Here is a 21,338-nt window from a genome sequence, read left to right as displayed (position 1 = left end):
GTGCTCTGACATCGCCTGATGCCGCGCCCGACACTTAACTGATAGTAAGGATCATATCTGCACTCCTTGAAGTCAGCGACAACCTGACTCTCCAAGCAATTCCTAAGCAATTTGCTTTATTCCTTCATAAATACTAACAGCAGTCCATGTTTTCCATGTACAGTGAATAAAACCGCGATGTCCCGTAGCCCCAGCAAGGACACTCTCACACCCCTCCTCGCCGCCACCGCCTCGCGCCGCCACCTCCTCCCTCCGCCATCACCACTCCCCCCACAGGCCGGCAGCCTATCCCCGCCCTCGGGGGCGGGCCCTTGCGCACCAGTGGCCAATCAAGCACCGCGGTATCCGCCCGCTTGAGACGGGAGGCGCTCTCAAGCGATGGAGGGGAGGGTTGTCATTCACTTGACGTCAGGGGCCGGAGCGGCATGGGCGGGCGGGCAGAGGTATGGCCGCTGGAGCGGATTCTGGCTCCCCGGCGCGGGGGGTGTTGGGCTCAGCGGTCCCCGTACTGGGGGCACCCGCGGGGAGGCCGGCGGTTGAGGGTGGGTCTCCTCGGCCGCAGCATGGAGAGGGGTTCGTGAGGCCCCGAGCGCGGGGGGAGCCCCGCGGGGCCGCCGGCAGTCGGGAAGGCCCGGGCTGCTCTGGGCAGCCCGCAGTGGAGCAGCTGCCCGTGGGTCCCTGTGCCTGCTCTGCCTCTGGGGGGTCCTGCAGCATTCGCCGTTCCCCTCGGGGGAGCCCCGAGAGTCGGGGGGTGGGCTCGCTGCCGCCCGGCCCTGCCCTCCCAGCAGAGGCGTGGAGGTGGCGGTGGCTGAGCCCGGCGCAGGCTGGTGTGTTCACGGAGCAGCGGCCTGGCGCTCGGGCAGCAGCAGCCCCCGCTGTCAGGCCGCCTGCCCATGGCTGTGTGCACGTGTGGCTGCTCTTTGTGTCCGGCTGCCGTCCTCTCGCCGGTGTCTTCCCCTCTTTCCAGCGGGGCAGAGGCCTCTCTCTGAGGCCACTGACCACCTCCTCCTTCCCTGAGCGGTGCCTCTGTAGGACCACTGCCAAGGAGAGAGCCTCTGGGAGGCAGAGGTGGAATGAAATAGTGTTTCATCCCTGCCTGCCCTGGGTGGTTTTACTTTCAGCCGCTGCAGCACATACAGGGACACTTGCTGTGCAGCCCCCTGTCATTCAGCAGAACATCAGCTGGCCTTGGGCCTCATTCAGCTCCTCCAGATGTCTGTCACGAGGCTCTCTGCCAGCCGGCTTTATCTGAACGTGTGCTCTCTCCTTCCTTGAAGAAAGTTCAGTCTTTGACTATATAGAATCACAGAATAGTTTGGGTTGGAAGGGACCTTAAAGATCATGTAGTTCCAACCCCCCTGCCCTGGGCAGGGACACCTTCCACTAGACCAGGTTGCTATATGCAGGTGGCATATGCAGACAGCTCTCCACTTGTGATTACCACCGTGTCACTTGGAAATGTTTGCTTCGTGTTGTATATTTGTCTGCTTCAGGCTGCTAGTTAGAGAGTAAATGCGTTGCTTATCTCACAATATCAATTATACAAATACATGAAATATGTGACATCTGCCATCAGTTATTATTGAACACATTATGAGGAAAAGTAATCCATGTGGGGTTTTCCATATAGTTGCATGTAATTTCTAAACCTAGTGCATTCAAATCCATTTTTCATACTATTGTTTTTCTGGTCTTGTCCCTCGGTAGTGAAGCTTGTACATGGATCCTACAGCTGCAATATTAAATAGTTGCTGTCAGCATGGATTTCTGTTCATCCTATGTACTCCATATGGCTCTACAGACCCAAAGTAATTTGATCGTAATAAATGTGTAGACGCTTCCTTAATTCTTACATTTAATAATGTCAGTGGGAGAGGGGAGATAAAAATAGACCTTTTCCACTATAGGAAACCATAGTTATAGAAGATTTAATATTTCCTGTATATTTTTAAGTCTTACAGAACAGTTAATTTTTCTTTCAGTGGAAGACAATATTCGAGTCAAATATGACAGTTAGCTCTCGAATAGCTAGATGTGTAGAGAAGGTTGAGAGTTTATGCTTGGAAGCATCCTTTGAAGCTAGGAATGATTCATTTTCTAATGGAGAAAATAAGGTGTGGAGTGATAAAGTGTCCATTATTGCTTGGAACATCTTTGAGCCAGAGGTAGAGTTACGCATTTAGTACTCCTAAATAGAAGAAATAAAAGTGGACTTGCAGTTTTGGTTTCTTTCTTGTCTGATTTCTCTTTGTCATAATATGTAGACTGGGAACATGTTTCTTTTTTTAAATTTTATTGGTTTTTGTTTCATTTCCAGGTTAAAGTGAAAATACCTTTTGGAAACAAGTATCTCGATGCCGTCTTTTCTGTCCCAGAGAAGAAACCAACATATGGAGTGATTCTTACCCATGGAGCTGGAGGAGATATGAACTTCCCTCACTTAGTGTCTTTGGCAGCCTGCCTTGCATCCCATGGAGTCCTGTGCCTGCGGTTTACTTGTAAAGGCCTTAACATTGCTTATAGGGCTAAGGCCTTCAAAACAGTTGTGGTAAGAAGTGACCGAATTCTGCCAAAGCCTAAATCGATGGGTCTCATCTTCTGGGTTTCTTAAATCATGACCAGAGATTAGTCAAGCAGCAGTGGGAAAATCAGACGCAATGGTTAGCTAAATGGAGCACTGCCTGCGAACAGGAACGGTAGGATCAATTTTATATGGGCAGTGGCTGAACAGCTGCAGCACGTATGTGGGTTTGAGTGCCAGGAGAGAAGGAAGAGCTTGAGAAAAGGATGTGAAGAAAGCGAGGGTGTTCTGTGGGAAAACTTACAGCTTGAAAAAATGGAAGTATTGAGGATGGAAATGAGATGGGTGTTCTCAGGGGGCTTGGTGATGAGAGGGGAATTAAGGGATACAGCTTTAGAAGCGGTTTTGAGAGGAAAGCTGACCTGGGAGTTGTGCTGAGCCTCTGAGGGTTGGCAGCTGGGAGAACAAGACTTTGGGGAAGGAGTAGGGGGCTCTGGGTCACAGGATGAATTGAAGCACAAGAGATTAGGCGTAGCATATGGGAGGCCTAGAACCTAAATAGTCTTTGATTTCAAAATCAGTTTAAGCTGTTACATGTGTGTGTTTATCTCTGCTGCTGCTACCTTATTTAAGATGTTCTTATGTACCTACGTTTTGTTAAAATGAGCAATATTGTGTTATAATAGTATCAGCTTAGACTATCTTCCTGTTGTGGAGCATGTAGGAAGGAGAGGAAATATTTTCCTGGTTATCTAGCTACTTTTACTGGGGCATGGGAAGGCAGCTTGAGCGCTTTGCATTGAACATCAGACATTTTTATAGGGGAATTAAGTGTAGTTCTTAAGGAATTAATTGGTATGATGTCATTGTGATTATATGTACGTTAATTTGAAGTCAGACTTTGCTAGATCTGTTCTCCAGTCTTTTATGAAGAAGCATAATGTTAGTGAGTTTATATTTATTTGCCGCTGTGTAAAAGCAATTAAAAGGCCTCTGCTAAAATAACGTCTGTTATCTCCTGAAAACTGAAAAATTTGTTGCTGAATTTTATCTTTTCTGTCAGACATAACTAACAGATAACTGAATGTGTCTTAATCTTTTCCTTGAAAATACATGACCTCCATGAAGGGCATTTTTGCTAACTTATTTTGCCTTTCCACAAGCTAAGAGTGTGCTTCTGGTTTGTTACTGTAAGTTGATACACAATTGTTTATGTTTTGGTAGCTGGATAGGGCATTTGATATTTTAAACTTGCTGAGAGCTAATGTGAAATTGCCTATGTTTATTATGTTGTTGCTGCAAAATGTTATGAAATTATTTGTGTGAAAAAGAAGAGAGCAACTTGTATGTATATGGTTTTTGTTTACTCTGCCGTGCTGAAGGAGCTTCCTGTTTTGTGTTTAGTAGCTAGAAACAAAACAATCCCTAGCCTCCTAGCTGTCTTAATTCTGGCTTGTAATGTTTATCTTATTTCTTTAGGAATACCTGAAGCTTTCTGATGATTATAAACTTTTGGGTGTCTTCCTTGCAGGTATTGTTTTTATTATCTATGATTTTCACCCTTACAGTGTCTCTAATGATAACAGTCTGTAATTACTCCATTGTTGAAGTCTGTCCCACTTTGGTAGGAGGTGGATGAACAGATGTGGATGACAGGTTTCAGTCTGAGGTGGCACTAAAAGCTTGCTGCCTGACATGGGAACAAGCTGAATAAAGTCGCACTGGTCAGTATTGCCTAGGGAGAGCAATTCAGCTCTCTGTTGACAGCTGAATGCTGTGTAACCTTCATTAATTGATTAGCGGTCCACTGGGAGCAGCAGTGCAAAGCCCGCTGACAGCTCTGCATTTGGGTCTCTTAACCTGGAGCTGAATGCTGCCAACCCGGTAGCTGGTGCTGTGCAGGGCGGGTGAGAGCTCAGCTGTCTCACTGCTGCTGGGGTCACACGTGGGAACAGAATCCAGATCTGTTCACCGTCCTTGTGATGCCACAGATCTCACTCCGGAAGCAGGAAAGAAAGAGCAATAGACTCTGTACTTTGGGAGAAAACTTTCCTGTCTCTTGTAAGTGACAGGGCATGAGTTCTCTGATAATCCATGTGTACTTTTTAACTGCAGGTCTTGAAGAACTCTGGTTCCTGGTAAATGAAAAACCATTTTCCCAAAATGGGTTTTGGTAGATGAAACCTAGTGGCTGGTAAAAAAAACCAGTTATGTGAAAAGAGAAGTAGGTGGGTGTGATTAGGAATAACTTGATACAGGAAATTCTGAATATTCTCTGACTAAGTGAAACCAAATCCGCGCTGATGCAAGGTAATCCCACTGGAATCAGCCACTTCTAATGCTCAATTACAGAGCATTGTCAGCTCATATGCCCCCTCTTTGAGGAGATATTTTGATACCAGCTTGCTGTTGTTGACTGACTTCATGCTATGAGTTCACACTTCAATACTTTTTTCCCTCCCTTCTACTTTTAGGCTGAAGTTCGAGGTGTGCATAAACACTTGCTGGATTTATTTGGGGAGTAAGGTGCATAAATATTTGGTTTTCATTTGAGCAGATTAAGATTGTATGAGCAAAAATTGTACAAGGTAATAGCATTGCTATCTCAGATTTCAAGGGTCTGGAGTATAGGACCTGTCTCTCTTTTCCCTCTGCCCCCAGGATGGGCTTTGTTCTTTCCAGTATTGCAAAGGATCCCTCTCCATTTATTTTTCCTTTCCCCCCCTCCCTTCTTTTTTAAGCAGGGATGTAAAATCATAATATAATCAGACAAATATTTTAGAAGAAAATACTGGAATTAAGATTAATATTTTTATGGAGTAGGTGAATAAAAGCATCTCTAGCGTGTTTTACTACTATTGGCTGAAATACACTAATTTTTAGCAGTTGTTTACTCAGACGGAATGTAGATGAGGTGACAGCAGATGTACTTTTTTCCTTTATTTTAACATGGGATAAAGGCCGCTCCATGGGCTCACGAGCTGCTGCATCTGTGATACGTCAGCTTAGCCAGGGTGATGATGATGATGACTTCATTCAAGGTCTTGTATGTTTATCTTATCCATTGCATCGACCAAAACTTCAGTCCAAGCTCCGGGATGAAGATTTGTTATTGATCAGGTGTCCAGTGCTGTTTGTCTCGGGATCAGCAGATGAGATGTGTGAAAAAGTGAGTACCCTTGTAAATCCTGCTGTGAAGGGGCAGTAGGGAGGAACGAGTCCCAGTGATGTCTGTACTGGTGTACACGGCTGTGACTTTGATTAACAACCTTCTCTCTCTCTATGTCTATATACATATATATATATATATATATATACACATCTTCTGAAGGAAGCCTTGGGTAGGAAACTTCATCGGACATCAGGAAGCCTGGTGCTTTCTGTTGCTGGTTGAAACAGCAAATACAGTGGTTTTCTGCCTTGTTCTCTTGCAAATGGGTACCTGTTGTTCTTGAACAGTTCAGCTTGAATTTGGGAGCATGTGCAATTGGCATTTTCCATGCTTGGACAGTTTCCAAGGAGTCAATGCTTTCATTTGCACCAAAATAAGTCAGGCTAGCAACCAGCAGATCCTTGGAGTGCCCTCTTAATGGGGAAAGCTCTTAAGATTTTCTGAGCTGGCTCTTAGATGTGTTTGCTCAGAGTTGAAGGGAGTCAAGGCCAATCTCCATGGAACTGTATTGGTGCTCTGCCACTGTAGACTAATCTGACTGAAGAAGTTCTGTCATTGTATTGCTGGCGCAACCCTCTGGCAGCAGGAGCGGATACCTTCATCAGTGTGGGGAAGGAGCCTGCACAGGCTTGTCACTTGCAGTTTTTGAAGTTCTAACTTCCTGCTATTCTGCTTTTGAGTGAGGATGAACCTTTAAGCACACTCCATTAGTGAACACAGTATCATTTTTTAATGTGTATGCAGATCCATTTTGTTTTGAAGAGCTGCCTGTTACGTGTTACGTGTTGCACAGGCAAAGCAGGGGACGTAGGAGTTGCAGTTTGTAGCAGCTGTGATCCTCTGACTCTTTTATTCGTATTTTCTCTGCAGCAATTGCTAGAAGGTGTGGTAAGCAAAATGAAAGCCCCTAAAAAAATCCACTGGATTGATAAAGCAAACCATGGGATGGCAGTCAAAGGACGAACAGCAGATGATGTCATGGAAGAAATAAATGCCCAAGTGTTTTCTTGGCTTAGAGATAATATGGAACTGGAGCACAAATGATTTGCAGTGTTTAAGCAAGGTCTTCATTTAGTTTTTCCTAAATGTGGCAAATTAGGTGTTTTTTCTGAGAGGTGTATTTTTTTTAAAACATGTTTTCAGAGGTGTAAGTGTAAATGCAAATAAAACTTTTTTTGTATGAATGAAAAATGATGCAAAATAATAAAGACCTTTTTAAAGGACAGAAAGTTTACAAAATATTTAAAATCAGGGCAGCATTGTTTTCTGTGTTTCTACGCAAATAACTGTAAAACACTTAGTAATGCAGACCACTAAGTAAATGCTTTTGCCTAGTGCTTGAATGCCTTAAGATCATCAAGTTCCAACCCCCCTGCCATGGGCAGGGATGCCTCACACTAGACCGTATCGCCCAAGGCTCTGTCCAGCCTGGCCTTGAACACCACCAGAGATGGAGCATTCACCACTTCTTTGGGCAACCTGTTCCAGTGCCTCACCACCCTCACAGTAAAGAACTTCTTCCTTATATCTAATCTAAACTTCTCCTGTTTAAGTTTAAACCCATCATCCCTTGTCCTATCGCTACAGTCCCTGATGAAGAGCCCCTCTCCAGCACCCTTGTAGGCCCCCTTCAGATACTGGAAGGCTGCTATGAGGTCTCCATGCAGCTTCTCCTCTCCAGGCTGAACAGCCCCAACTCTCTCAGCCTGTCTTCATACAGGAGGTGCTCCAGCCCTCTTATCATCCTCGTGGCCTCCTCTGGACTCGCTCCAACAGCTCCATGTCCTTCTTATGTTGAGGACACCAGAACTGTACACAGTACTCCAAGTGAGGTCTCACGAGAGCAGAGTAGAGGGGCAGGATCACCTCTTTGACCTGCTGGTCACGCTTCTTTTGGTGCAGCCCAGGATACGGTTGGTTTCTGGGCTGCAAGCACGCACTGAAGCCGGCTCATGTTCAGTTTCTCTTCAACCAACACCCCCAAGTCCTTCTCTGCAGGGCTGCTCTGAATCACTTCACTTCTCCATCCAACCGGCAGCTGTGCCTGGGTTTGCCCCAGCCCAGGTGGTGGTGTTCCACAAGCATAGCACTCTTCAAACATGTTTGAAAATAGGTTTGTGGGTTTGACAGTGAGTGGCTGTATTACAGAGAAAGTAAATCCTCACTTTGGACTGGAAGCATATGCATCAACTTTAGAATTTGATGAGTTTAGACTGGACTTTAAATCCACCTATGGATCATTTTCAGATGACACAGATATGCTCAAAAGTAACAGCTGAATTAAGTTAGTGGAAAGCAGGTGTTTTTAAAATAGACCAGACTCTTGAAACAATGATCAGTTCAGTTTCAGTGGTCACTGCTCAATGCTACTTACCTCTTTTCATATTGCCAAAGAGACTGGGTTTCACTGACAGTAAATCTGTGAAAGTAACAAGCACAAGTAAAAAGTACCTGCATTTCCATGGTGTCTCAGGACAGGAACGCATGACTGATACAAACATGGTTTTTATTAAAAAAAAAATTATAAAAATGCTTTGAACAAGGCCCTGCAACCATTACATGATAAAAAGGAAACAGAGGGCACTTGGTTTTCTTCCGTATGTAGATCATGATACAGTAAACTTATTTAATATCTGTTGACATTATCCACTGGCATTTTAATCCAAATTTTTCTTCTTTCTTTAAGAAGGCAGTCTGAATGTAGGTAAATATAAAAAAAAATTACTTGATTTCTTTGCGTCAGAGTTCATCTTTGGCCTGCAGTCAAGAAACAAGAAACACTTTTCAATTAATTGGAAACTCAAATTTTACCTGTCTAGTCCTGCAAATACATTAAGAAATGTTTCTCTATGTATACTAATGGTCTGGTAACTGATACCATGGGGTGCTGAGCAATATCTCTTCCAGCGCAGTAGAAACAGTGAAAGCATCCAGCACGTTATGTTTAACACTGTATGTACTGTACCTTTTTTCTGTGGCAAGTACATGGAAAAAGGTCATCTTCAGGCTGTGGGACTTTCTCCATCCCATCTCTGATTTTTGGCTCGCTCACTTGCAAGCTGGCATACTCCTGGTTTTAAAAGAGGAAGGTATTGTTAATGTCTAAACATGTTAGATTGTACATCTGGTTGTAAAGAGTCCACCAACTCAGATGAGTGATTCTGTAAAAACTCCAGGGTTACATATGCAACCAATCATATGTATACACACTCCCTGTGTAACCAACATGGTAAACAGACCCATAACTGTAGAGGGGAGCCCCTTCTGGTGTCCCACGGGAGCTTCAGTTATCTCAGTGCTAATGCATAGTTATTTTCAGCTGTGGATCACAGGGTGTGCATCTGAGGTAGAATTCTTTGATCGCTGTAGGCAACATATTCTTGCAGATGAGGTCAAGATTTATGGGGTCCGATTGCTTCTCCCAAAGCACCAGCCTTACGGGCTTTCATAGAAAATGACTGCATACAGTGTTCATAAACCTACTGAAGTTTTCCATTGCTGCTGCTTGCCTTGTGGCTTCAAGTATTGGACTGGCCAATTCCCAGCAGCTCCATTGCCCTTCATTCTTTCTGTGTGATTTCTGTTTTTGTGGCAGTAGCTATGAAAAACATACTAACCTGGAAAAGTTTGAAATAGTAACAAAAAATGTGATCTCCCATGAGATTGTTTCTTGCAAATTCTTGTCCAGATTTTGCAATATTTTTTGCCTGTCAAAGAAAATAAAGTTGGGTTTATTTTTTAAATTCTAAAAAACGCAGTAGTTATTTCAGGCTGCCAATATTGATTCTGGAGTTAAGTATATAGTGTTGGCAGTTTAGGATAACTGCTTTATTTTTATTTAAGCATTCTTAATTTTAAAAGTAAGGCATTCTTATGAATATACTCTTAATTTTCCAAAGTTCAACTTAATTTCAAATTAATGGATGTATTATATACTTTTTAAAAAGTGTTTTTCTTGTTTGTAGAGTTTATGACAATAATTTTTAAGTCCTTCTAATAGATTTTTGTTTGTTTTAAAGCAATGCACTTTTTGCTCTATTTTGTCTAGAAACATTGCTGAGTACTTCTAAATGTGTATTTACCTCTTCATCATGATCTTTTGCCCAATGCAGTTTTTCTAGTAGATCACTCAGGTCACTTTTGAATGGGATGTAGTGTTTCCATGGCTGCAGCTCATTATAGAAATGCTCGTAGTAGATGGAGTCTTGCTTTAGCACCACGCTGTTTCCTGCTAGTAGATAAGGCAATCTGTATGCTGCCACTGTGCCATCAATGTTAATTTGGTATTTATACTGGAAAGAAAATGAGTGTCAGTTATTAACAAACCCAAGATCCTAGCAGCTTGATTAGGTTGTATTATTCTGAGGGCACTGGTATTACTGACTTGTGGATATTGAGCAATGTAGGACTGGCTAGGCAAGCGTCAATGTTTAAGTAGCTTTTAGTATTTAGTTTGGAATTCATCAGAGTGCAGGGTACACAGAGATGCCTGCTTCATCAATTAAATTCTCCAGAAATTCTCAGACGCTCATCCTCGGATGTGAGAGGAGATGTGCCACTTCATCCACTGATTTTCCCACTATGTTAGTTATGTTAGTAGTCCTGATCGCTGAATCAGGGAAAAGAAACAAAAAGGAACTTGGAGTTATATAGATTACACAAGGTTCTACAGAACCTTTAGATGTAAATCAAACATTATTATCCCCAGTGTAAGAGCTACACAGCAGTTAATCCCACTGGAGGGATACCTATTCATACTTGTTACTGGTGGTGTGCTGAAAATCTGAAGATCATTTTATTATCAGTAATATCTACACAGTTATTTGATAATGGGAACCACTAAGAACCTAGTTCTATGAAAAATAGTTAGTAGCTTACCTTAAAAAAATCAAAAAATGAAATGTGCTTAACAATGGGGCCATAGAGGCTTTCATCATGTTTGAAAAAAAAAAAGTTTGTGAAAGCAGCATCTATGATCTCTGGATATTTTCTGCTGAGTTTTACAAGTTCAAGTCTCTCCTTGCGGCTATCACGTCCTCTCCAGAATGCTGTGGTATTCTTGTCTTCCCACGATGGGCCGGTATTTGCCTGCACTGACATCATGTCCAGACTGACTCTGGAGGAGAAAAAAAAGTGACTTACTAGTGAAGCCTGCTGGAAATTCTGTTAAGTGCAGTTACTTAAAGGAGGTTGCAATGCCAATAGGCAAATACCAAGGATGAAGGTAAGTCATGAACACACCCGTCTACGTATTGTATCAGTATTTTTGCAGCAATAAAACTAGATAAGGAATGTCAAGTTCAGAGGCAGGACAGCATCAGTTCAACAACAACATAGCATATGGAAAGAGTACTTGTTGGTTGTCTTTGGAAAAAGTAGCTAAAAGTGGATGTGGTTGCCAGACACATGAGGGTAATGTGGGGTAATGCAACTAGCTCAGTACAACGTATTTCCCTTCCTTAAGTACTTTGCTAAATTAAAACACAATAAATTAGGTGGGGCAGGGAATTTAGGAAAAGCCTTGATAATAAAGACAAGGAACCTGAACTAAATGTGGTTAAATGATAAACAGGTTCAAAACGGATCACAAAGAGCTCCCAGAAGCTGGCATTGTAGTGTTTCAAGACAGCAATGGAGCAGTTACTAAGGCCAGTTATGGTGAGTAATCAAAGTGGGAGATGGTAGGTCCTAGGTCAAGAATTCTGGGTACATTGGGCTTTAAAAAAGATTCTAGGAATATCACGAAAAAAGAGACCTGGCCAGTTGTCAACATGTTCATGGGTGGGAAACACAGCAAACAAACAAAATACCTCCCCTTGAAACATTCCCTTCAAGTGCTGTTTTCAGTGACTTGACCATGTTTAGATTAATTTTGATTTTTTAAATAAAACAGTATTTTAATATGCCATTTATGTTATAGAATCCATAACTTAATTGATCTGAAGATACAGATTACACAGTTATTGCCTACCTACAGGATGCCAATGTCTCAATGAATAAATAAAAATAATATACTGTTCATACAAGTATCTTTCTGGAAGATCATTCACTGTGAATTTTGTGGAAAATTTAAGCAATTTCTTACCGTCCCATAGTCTCCAAAACTGAGTCTGTTAAGTCATATGTTGGCATGACAATGTCCTTTGACTCGCTAGACCCACACCATGAGAAGATGGGATGCAGGCTCTGCGGGGGCTTCTTTTTCTCCAGAGGCCAGTCCCCCAAATTAACAAAAAATTCTACATCTGGCATTTTCACCTAAACAGAAGCAAAGTAGGCACAAACGCATTTTAATACAAAGCAGTATTGTTCTGCTGGCATCTTGCATTTTGAAAACAACCTCACTAAGAGAAAAAATAGCCAGGTCTCTACTTAATGTACCTGCAATAAATCTCTGAAGTTTAGAAACATATTAGAAGTACTGAGACCACAGAGTAAAGCCTACAAGATAATCTATTTTTTTAAAAATTAAAGTCACATAAATGCTCTCTATTTTTTTTAAGGGATAGGAACACTCCAGTTTAGAGAACGGTCTCTCGTTATACTTTACATGATTGGCCACACAATCTTTGTACCAGGCTCGCACTGGGATCTAGTAAGCAACGGCATAGTTCCTAGAAAAGGTGAACCACCTCAATTGCTGCTGGGTATTAAATGGGTTTGCTGTCACATCAGTGAACTGATTTGCCCTGTGTCTGCCTGATGACTAAATCCAACAGGAGAGAAGTAACAGAAATGAACAGCGATGATGGGAAGACCACGTTTAGTCAGTACTGAGATTAATTATTAAGCATAACATCATCACTATTTAAAATACTTGGCGGTATGGAATCATATCTGAAATCACTGTCGCAGCAAAAAAGCAAGCAAAATACTGTTGCTGATGGCCAGGAAGTGTTGTAACAACGGGACAGAGGGCATTTTTGTTGCTACATGAAATTTACATGCACCCTCATCTTGAGCATCGTGCGTGGTTCTAGCATTTGCAAACAAAGTAAGAGAGGGTACAAAGAAATGCAGCTACTGCAATAGAGATGGACCAGCTGCTTTATGAGGATAAACTGAAAATGGTGGGTCACTTCAGCTTAGAGAGCAGAAATCTGAAAGTGACATATGGTTGAGTTTTATGGAACCCCAAAGGCATGTATCATGTCAGTGCAGAACAGATGCCCTTATCTGTTCTTAGTTCACTCGTTTCATGACATTAATTTTTTTTAAATATCAATCTCTGCTACATCCCCCTCAGTTGCCTCTTTCAAAGCAAAAGAATCTAAGTCAAATTAGCTTGTCTGTGCACACCCAAACAGCCTTCTTGCTGTGTAGTTGTTTTTGAGAAGGTGAGATGAGAAGTGCACCATTTTTACAAGATAGGCATGTCACAGGTTTCATACTGCGACATAATCTTTCTTTCTTTTGTTTTTGTCTTCCTCCTTAATAAGTTTTAGTTGGGTATTTGACCATTATGAATATCCAATTATTATACTGGCATTTTTTGAAAACTATCTTAATATCTACACAAGAAAATACTTTTTCTGAAGAAAGAACAATTACGAATGTTAATAATTCTCAAATTAAAATATACGTAACACACATAAAAATAAGTTTAAAAATATTCCTGACTCCTCATTATATATATGCATGAAAGCATTTCTCCTCTCAAATCCCTTTATTCTTCAGATCCGAATGGCTGGACACAGGCTAACATTTCGGAATTTTTCTGTGGCCCAAATAGGTTTCATGAAGTTTCTGGTTTATCTTTAAGGACAGAGATGGAAATTAATAATTTAGTAAATATTGAACACCCTTTTAAAGGGTTGATGATATTCTTCTCTAACTTGATGACATGGGGAAACCTGCAGAGACATCCAGAAATTCTAAAGACAAGAGACCCAAAGCAGTACTTTTTGTCTTCAGTATACAGACTGACAAAAAAGGTTTTCTTGTGTACCTTCATTTCAGATGGGGTTTGGCTACACATTCTAATCTTCAGCACTAAACTTTATTAGTATAGTGCCATCTAATGGTTACAATGGACATGGTAAAGCTATAAATTGTATTTTATCTACATCCTCAATGGCAGAATCATTCAACAGGGCTAATCTTCTCCAACTCAATAGATCTATTGCCTTTCAGTGACGGTGTCTTAATAGAAATTCCTGAAGTATTTAATGGGGATGAGACAAGTTTTCTAGATCTGTAAACAGTTTCTGTCTTTGGAGTTAGCAAATCTTTCCCAACATTTAGCCTGAATACTTCTGATGCAATTTAATTCCATTATTTTGTGTCAAACACTACTGACACAGAGAACAGCTTACTTCCATCTTCCCTAGAGCAATCTTTTAGATAATTAAAGGCTACATTCATGTCTTCCCTTAGACAATCTTTTAGATTTTAATATTTTAGATTATACTATTTTATTATAATTTTATATTTTAATATATAATTTTAATATATAATTTTATTATTTTTACATTATATTATTTTAGATTATAAATACCTTTTAGATGAGACAATCCCCACTTAAATGAATCTGTATTTGTATGTCTAGTCATTCTTACCACTTTCCTGTGCAATGTCAGCAATTGAACAACCTTTCTTGAAGCTGACACCCAAAGGCAGGCACAGTAGCAGAACTGACCCATTACTAATCCCGAGTATAGGGGAAAGGTTACTTTCCACTTCTTTCATGTGTGTGTTTAGCTTTTCGCAACAGCATGACACTGTTGACTCACATTAAATTTGTGATACTATAACCTTCACACTTTACTACAGAAAATAACCACTCACTCCCTATTTTAAAATCGGTGTCATAACCATATGATTTGTCCAGCCTTTGAGTAGTACCCTGTCCTTGTCACTTTATTTTACCCATTTTTCCATGCAATTTCTCCTACTTGTTAAGAAATATTTTAATTATGATACTGTACCAGGAGGTGCTTGCAGATTCCTTCATTTTTGTTGTCTGAAAATTCAATAAGCATATTCTCTAGTCCATCATTCAGCCAAAATATAACTAGACTATTAAATGGGGACTGAACCTAGGACAAATCTCTGAAGAATACTGTTGTGACACCTTTCACCTCTCTGGAAACGTTGGCAACTATTGTTAAAGTAAGGCTATCTAAGCAGGTTACAGTAGTTTCTTCTAGGCAAAGTTTTCCTGTCTTGTTTATGAGAACCTTGGGAGACTTGCCCCCAAAAGCCTAACTAAACTTACGATACTTGACATCCATACAGGAAGCTTATTATCTTGTTAGAGAAAGAAATGATAAATCCATGCTGGTTTGTACCAATTACCTTATCTTTCAGCTGTTTATAAATAATGTGTTTATTTTTTATTAAATCCTTAAGGATTTTTTTTTTAGGTGAACAACTCCACACTTCAGAAGCTACTCTCTCTTCTTTCTCTCCTTTCAAAAAGACAAAGTGCATTGTATTTTTACAGTCAAAAATAGGTATTAACTTGGATATCTTCATATTTCTCTTACTACTCTCTTTATGTAACATATGTTTGTGATTATAGTCCTGGTATATTCTGTCACCTTGTACATAATGCCAGGTTTTTTTCCAAAGTTTCCCCAGGAAAGGGTCTGTATGGTGCTTTTTGCTTGTACATCAAGGGAGGTCCCGTGGGCTTTTGGTACTCTTTCTCAACCCTCCCTGTCTTGCTTTTGACGTACAGAATTCAATGGAGAACGATATGCATTCCCCAATTTTTTCTTCAGTCATCCTGTAAAACGTACTAGCAGAAGCAGAATTTTATGAGATGCTACAGATGATTTATTCTGTCTACACAAAAAACCCCAAACCGCAGTGTATCCAAATCTATTGAACTCTCCTATAAAAGCCTGCTATTCAATTAACATTTGTGATACTCTGATCAGAGTATCTATCATTCTAGAAAATGCCAACTTCAAAAAAGGAAAATCCATCTGACCTTTCCATTATTAATAAAAGAACAAGAGCCTTTAAAGAGAAACAGCAACAAATATGATGAAGTATATTTGTTAAGCCCAGGCTTCTATAGATCAGGACACACAGAATAAATGACTGTACAGAGGTACTCACTTTTCTTGTCAAAGAAAGCAGTATGGCATCCATGAAAATTCTGAAGCCAACATGTTCCCCATACGTCTTTATATAAACCTGAAAATAAACAGATTTTACTGGTCTGGTATTTTCATTTCGGAGAACAGCTGACACAATTTAGAGCTCTTTTAATCACTTAGTAACTAGTCAGATTGTATGGCTGTATAGATTTATGAATCAGCTGGGAAGCTTTAGGAATCTCATCTCTCTAACTCCTCACAGGAAAGTGACCAAAAGAAAAGGACAAGCTTTGTTTGCTTTTGAAGATGTTTTAGGTCTGTCTCATGGAAACAGAAGCTGGTTGCCTGTTTCTGTTGTGTTCCACTGTTCTCATTGCCATATGAAACTCTGCTGAAGTCAGTCCAATTGTGTTAAAAAGAACTGGAGCTCTGATCCTCAGTGGAGATAAAAGTGGTATTTCTCTACCTCAGAATTATACTCAACGTAATTTATTGGTGCATGTCAAATTAGATGACCATGACGCTCCACAGCAATATTACTCAGAGAACAGGAAACTAGAAGACTTGGGTCTGTGCCCGGTACTCATATTGATTGCTTGGAAAGTAATTTGTCTTCACGGTGCTTAAGTTGTAACATGGACAAAAAGCACTTTACAGAGAAGGACAGATATTGTTGTGCTCACATACAAACTGCAAAGTATTCAGGAACAGAGAAGCAAACAAAGGAAGTTTCTTAAAGAACTGGCTACCAGAAGCTTTTCAACTGGGGACAGCCAAACAGCCTAGTTGTATGACTTGCCACCAAATCCCTAGATGGACTTCAGATCAACCCATTCCGTACCTCATTATCTTTGATGGTGTAATGACACAAACTCTGTCTTTGTCCAAACCTCTGTGGAATTTCTTTTGCAATCTTATCTGGATCAACAATGGGAAAATTTGCTAGGTCTCTTTGAATCTGCGGAATGTTTTGAGGGCAGTTCATCTCCTCCAGCCATGCACTGCTCTCCTCTTGAGGGCAGTCACAGTTTTCATGATAAATAGGTCCTGTCAGGAACACAATTAGTTATTTTATTTTTCATAAGTCACACCATTGAGCTGTTGAGATCACAAAAGAGGGTTAGACATGAGCATTCATTACTTAGGACCAAACTTTCAGCAACTCTAAATGGACATGTTTGAACTTTTTTTACTCCAGTGGAGTCATGCCAACCTGTATCAGCTTCTGTGGGAGCTCTCTTCTCTACATGTTATTTGCTAGGCAACAGCGTCTCAGTATTTGTTTCTTTTTATTATTTTGAACAGCATGCACAGAACATTTATAATGAATCCATAATTCCAATGGCATGTGATAGTCTGGAGAAGTACCAAGGTTCCATAGAATGCTATGCTAATCCTAGAAGACATTCTGGGACAGAGTTTGTGAGGAAAAGCCACAACACGAAATCTATGTGTAGTGCTGCTTCTTACCTTTTAAAATGTATGGAGACTTTGCAACATGTTTATCTCCAGTTTTGATTTCTATCTTCAGGCTTTTGTAGCTTGCATACATCCTGTACCTCACAAGGAAGGAACCATCTTTCCTATCTAACACCTGCACACCAACCCGAGTGAACTGTTCATCAGGAGCAGTGATCTTCACCTGGAATGCATTTTCACCTGGTGACGAAGTGAACCTGCCCAGAGAACAAGTGGGAGCTTAATAAAAAAGGAAACACACAACAGCTTGCTTAGTCTGACCCATTCCTTTTCAAGTTGACACGTGACTTCACTGAGCCATGCTAGGTCCTTCTGAGCACATACTGATGTTCACAAGCAAGGCACGATTTTTCTGAAGAGAATTTTGTTAGGCCACCTAAAATGTCTCATGCTGTTAGAAGCACTAGGTATCAGAAAGGTTCCACTCAAGATACTCCTGAACACACCTCCAAAATCACTTGGTGCCCTACAACTTGAACAGTGTTGGAAATACGGTCTTTGATTGTATCAGAAAAGAGCACTTTTAAAAATCCCACATAGGTCTTGATTAGTAGCAGCTCTAGTGCAAAATGGTAGGTAGAGACCAAACAGATAAATGGATCTCGGTAGATGCATCCTGGTGTCCTATCTGTAGGAACAGGACAACGGAAAAAGTTTTAAACTGAAAGAGGGTAGATTTAGATTAGACATTAGGAAGAAATTCTTCACTGTGAGGGTGGTGAGGCACTGGAACAGGTTGCCCAGAGAAGCTGTGGCTGCCCCATCCCTGGCAGTGTTCAAGGCCAGGTTGGACGGGGCTTTGAGCAACCTGGTCTAGTGGAAGGTGTCCCTGACTAGATGACCAGTAGAAGTCTTTTCCAACCCAAACTATTCTATGATTCTATAGATATATATATAAAAAAATAATACTAAACAAGCTTCACTTTAGCAGCTTAATAAGTCTGTTATTTTACATACAGAAACAAAATGTTACTTTATTTTCCTGGTACTATTTAAGGAAGTAAAGAATGAAGTTAAACTTCCTTATCATTATGGTGGCTTATACAGGAAGAAAAAGGATATTACAAATGCCAGTGTCTTGGTAGGGAAAAAACATTATAGTGGGATGATGTAATTCAGTATGTACATATGAGATTCTGGTAAAATTCACCATACATAGAAAAACCTCTATAAAACCAAATAAAATTTAAAACATCATGAATTTATCAGATATTCATGACACGTGTTGACAAAGTGACATGTATTAACAAAGTTGGCACAGTCAAAACACTGCATCTGCCAACTTTCTTCCACTTCTTTACAGAGAGTCCCAAATATGAAGGAAGAGCTTGGGATAGAGAGAGGAGGTGAGAATAGCTCGACTAATGGATTGCAGCCTGGCAGCCTGGTCACCTTTCCTGACACTCACCAACCACACTAGAGAGCTGCCAGTTCAACTAAATGCAGGAAATATTTGCACTCTCAGATAAACTGAATTGGCAGCGAGCGCGGTTCAGGTGGGACATGGGCAGGCAAGGTCGGCCTCGCTGAGGATGAGGCACCGCTGCGATTCAAGGCCGGGGGGAGCAGGGCGCTTCCCTCCCTCACAACAGATCCTGCCATTACGATGCGGACCCAGGGCCCGCAAACACTCAAGTGGGGGATGCCGATGCCGGGGGAAGGGCGCAGAGGAAGCTCTGCCGCCCCCCGACCGCGACCGGGTGGCGGGCAGGAACCCAGGCACTTTTTAACCCATCTCTTGGATGTTTTCCTGCCCACCATCTCGGTGCAAAGCAGCCGCCCCGCCGCGCTTACCTCTGCCCTTCGGCGTCCACGGCCTGCACGTAAAAGTACCGAGCGGGGAGGGCGGCCTCGGCGCGCAGCCCGGGCCCCCATACCGCGCTGCGCTCGGGGCTCAGCCGGCCGCCCGCGGCCGCCACGGCTCCCAGGGCAAAGCAGAGCGGCCACAGGCCACGCATTTACAGCGCTTCCCCCGGCGGAGAAACACCGCCGAGGCGCGGAGGCGCGCAGCCGGGGCCTTCCGCCTTCCCTCACCGCGGCACCGGGCAGTCCCGCCTGCGCCGCGGCTGCATGGAGCGGGCCGGGGGGATCGCGGGGCCGCTGCCGCCCTGACCCTGCGCCCGGCCCCTCAGCGAACCATCCCCGCGGCGCCTGAGGGGATCGGGGCGGGCCGATCTCCCGCCGCACCCACCGGCTCTCGCGGGGCGGTGCTGCCCGGGGGCGGCTGAGGGGCGGCTCTGCTGGGACCCACCTCAGAGGGACGGGAGTGAGGAGAGCCGGCTCTGCCTTCGGTGTCGCCGTTTTCTCGCCGTCCTGCAGTGCCTAGAGCAGAGGTGAAGAGGCACCTCGCCAGCCCGCTGCACACCGTCTCCGTGCAAAGCAGGCGCTGCCGTGCGGCCCATCGCACACCCTGGGTGACCTGGTGGCACTTTGTCAAACGATCCAAACGGGGGTTGCAGAAACCTAGTGCTGATGCTGTTCTTAACTGCATATAGAATCATTTAGGTTGGAAAAGACCCTAAAGATCATCGAGTCCAACCGTTAACCCAGCACTGCCAAGTCCACCACTAAACCATGTCCCTAAGTGCCATACCGACATGCTTTTAAATACCTCCAAGGATGGTGACTCAACCACTTTTCTGTTCCAGTGCTTTAAAGCCCTTTTCGGGAAGACATTTTTCCTCATATCCAATCTAAACGTCCCCTAATGTAACTTGAGGCCATTTCCTCTTGTCCTATCACTTGTTACTTGGGAGAAGAGACCAACACTGGCCTCACTGCAACCTCCTTTCAAGTAGGTTGTACACACACATACCCAAATGCTTTTCTTTGTCATATAGCTGCAGAAAGTTCCCCAAAATTAAGGCTTCTTTGTGAAAGAACTTCAATCCCAAAAGATACTTTCATTGTTCTTTACTGCTTTACTCTTGATAATGTAAACGATACAGAAAATTGAACTTCATCATCAAGGAACCATAATATCAAGGAGTTTTTTATCTTGCATTTTGAAATACTGCAAATATATTTATAGAAAAGCACACACACACACACACACAAAAGTATCACGTGCTTTGAGAAAACTGCAAGCTGAGAAAGGACCACTTCGGTCAATGAACGTAGCCTTTTCCAACCAGCAACCACATCAAAAATTCCTTAAAATATCACCAAGCTCCCAACTTTTGAAGCCAGTTTTTTGCCTCCCCCCTTCTCCCCGCCCTGTTCCTATTGACATGATTTCTCAGGACATTCAGCAGTTAGGTGGTTTGCAATTTCCAGTCTAAAAATTCTTGCGGGCCCTACTTTACATCCCTGACCCTTTAGCTCCTCTCCCTTCCCCATCTTTACTCCCCTGATGTATTTTACAGGCTGAAATCACACTCCTCCTCAACTTATGTCTTGCTGTATGAGACAAGCCAGCCTCCTTTAATGGAAGAGAACTTTAAAAAGAAATGTCACAGCTACAGAATTCACAGAACATCCTTCCTCTTCCTAGCAGGGTGGCACTGGCATGTTAAAAAAAGCACAGCAGCAATGAAGTCAAGGTGACACACTTCTACCCTCCTGCCATTCTCTCCTCCAGCTTTTCTCCCCCACATCAAATGCAGCTTGGGGAATCTGTGTAGAGATCTGGCACTATTGGTTAGCACCCAAACAAGTTGTAAAATAAATCATGCAACCTAATTTTAGTCGTGGCTGGCAAAGCCAACCTTGCTGCTACCCTAATGCCTATAATTTGGCTCAAAGAGGCAGAATCGTTTAATTACTTCAAAAGCTGTTGGCCAACTAAAGCTCAACAGGCTTCCAGCTGGCAAAACCATAAGGGATGCTCTCCATAATGAGAGGCAGGTTGCCTCAGGACAAAATCACATAAAATTCTGGATCTGATCTGAGTTTTGTCTGCCTTGTGTCCAAGGGATGGCAAACTCGGCTGTGCTCACAACCACTACAGATCTTCTGCAACTCTGCTCTGTCTAACCACTGAACACTATCAAATAACTCTAACATTTGAGGATTCTTCCCATTATTTGCAGCACTTCTTTCAGAAACTGTTGCTGGGGGTAGGGGCTCCGAGGGCACCAGGCTGTCATCACTAGTATTGGACCCCCTGTCAGCAGGA

General features: G+C 42.4%; 2 protein-coding genes across 3 annotated transcripts; one reads left to right on the top strand and one right to left on the bottom strand.

The window, feature by feature from the left end:
* The first annotated feature begins 378 nt into the window (after positions 1-378).
* TEX30 (testis expressed 30) lies at positions 379-6,878 on the top strand. Its single transcript, XM_030477407.1, has 5 exons — positions 379-443; positions 2,318-2,548; positions 4,001-4,052; positions 5,482-5,690; positions 6,564-6,878. The coding sequence occupies exons 1-5, from the start codon at positions 426-428 to the stop codon at positions 6,735-6,737; spliced, it is 684 nt and encodes a 227-aa protein (XP_030333267.1). The 5' UTR covers positions 379-425; the 3' UTR covers positions 6,738-6,878.
* Positions 6,879-8,180: 1,302 nt separating this feature from the next.
* On the bottom strand, positions 8,181-19,624 carry POGLUT2 (protein O-glucosyltransferase 2). 2 transcript variants are annotated; one of them, XM_030475908.1, is made up of 10 exons: positions 19,473-19,624; positions 17,213-17,418; positions 16,584-16,789; positions 15,762-15,839; positions 11,779-11,951; positions 10,572-10,809; positions 9,776-9,985; positions 9,311-9,400; positions 8,659-8,763; positions 8,181-8,450 (listed from the first exon to the last, which is right to left on the bottom strand). In XM_030475908.1, the coding sequence occupies exons 2-10, from the start codon at positions 17,292-17,294 to the stop codon at positions 8,433-8,435; spliced, it is 1,200 nt and encodes a 399-aa protein (XP_030331768.1). In that variant the 5' UTR covers positions 17,295-17,418; positions 19,473-19,624; the 3' UTR covers positions 8,181-8,432. The 2 variants fall into 2 exon arrangements, with proteins under 2 accessions (XP_030331768.1, XP_030331766.1); XM_030475906.2 differs by lacking the exon at positions 19,473-19,624 and adding an exon at positions 19,016-19,402.
* Between the last annotated feature and the right edge of the window lie 1,714 nt (positions 19,625-21,338).

This window comes from Strigops habroptila, chromosome 2 (assembly GCF_004027225.2).
Source record: "Strigops habroptila isolate Jane chromosome 2, bStrHab1.2.pri, whole genome shotgun sequence".
Lineage (NCBI taxonomy): Eukaryota > Metazoa > Chordata > Aves > Psittaciformes > Psittacidae > Strigops > Strigops habroptila.
The sequence above is the reverse complement of the archived record's forward strand: the minus strand, read 5'-3'. Positions and strand labels throughout refer to the sequence as shown.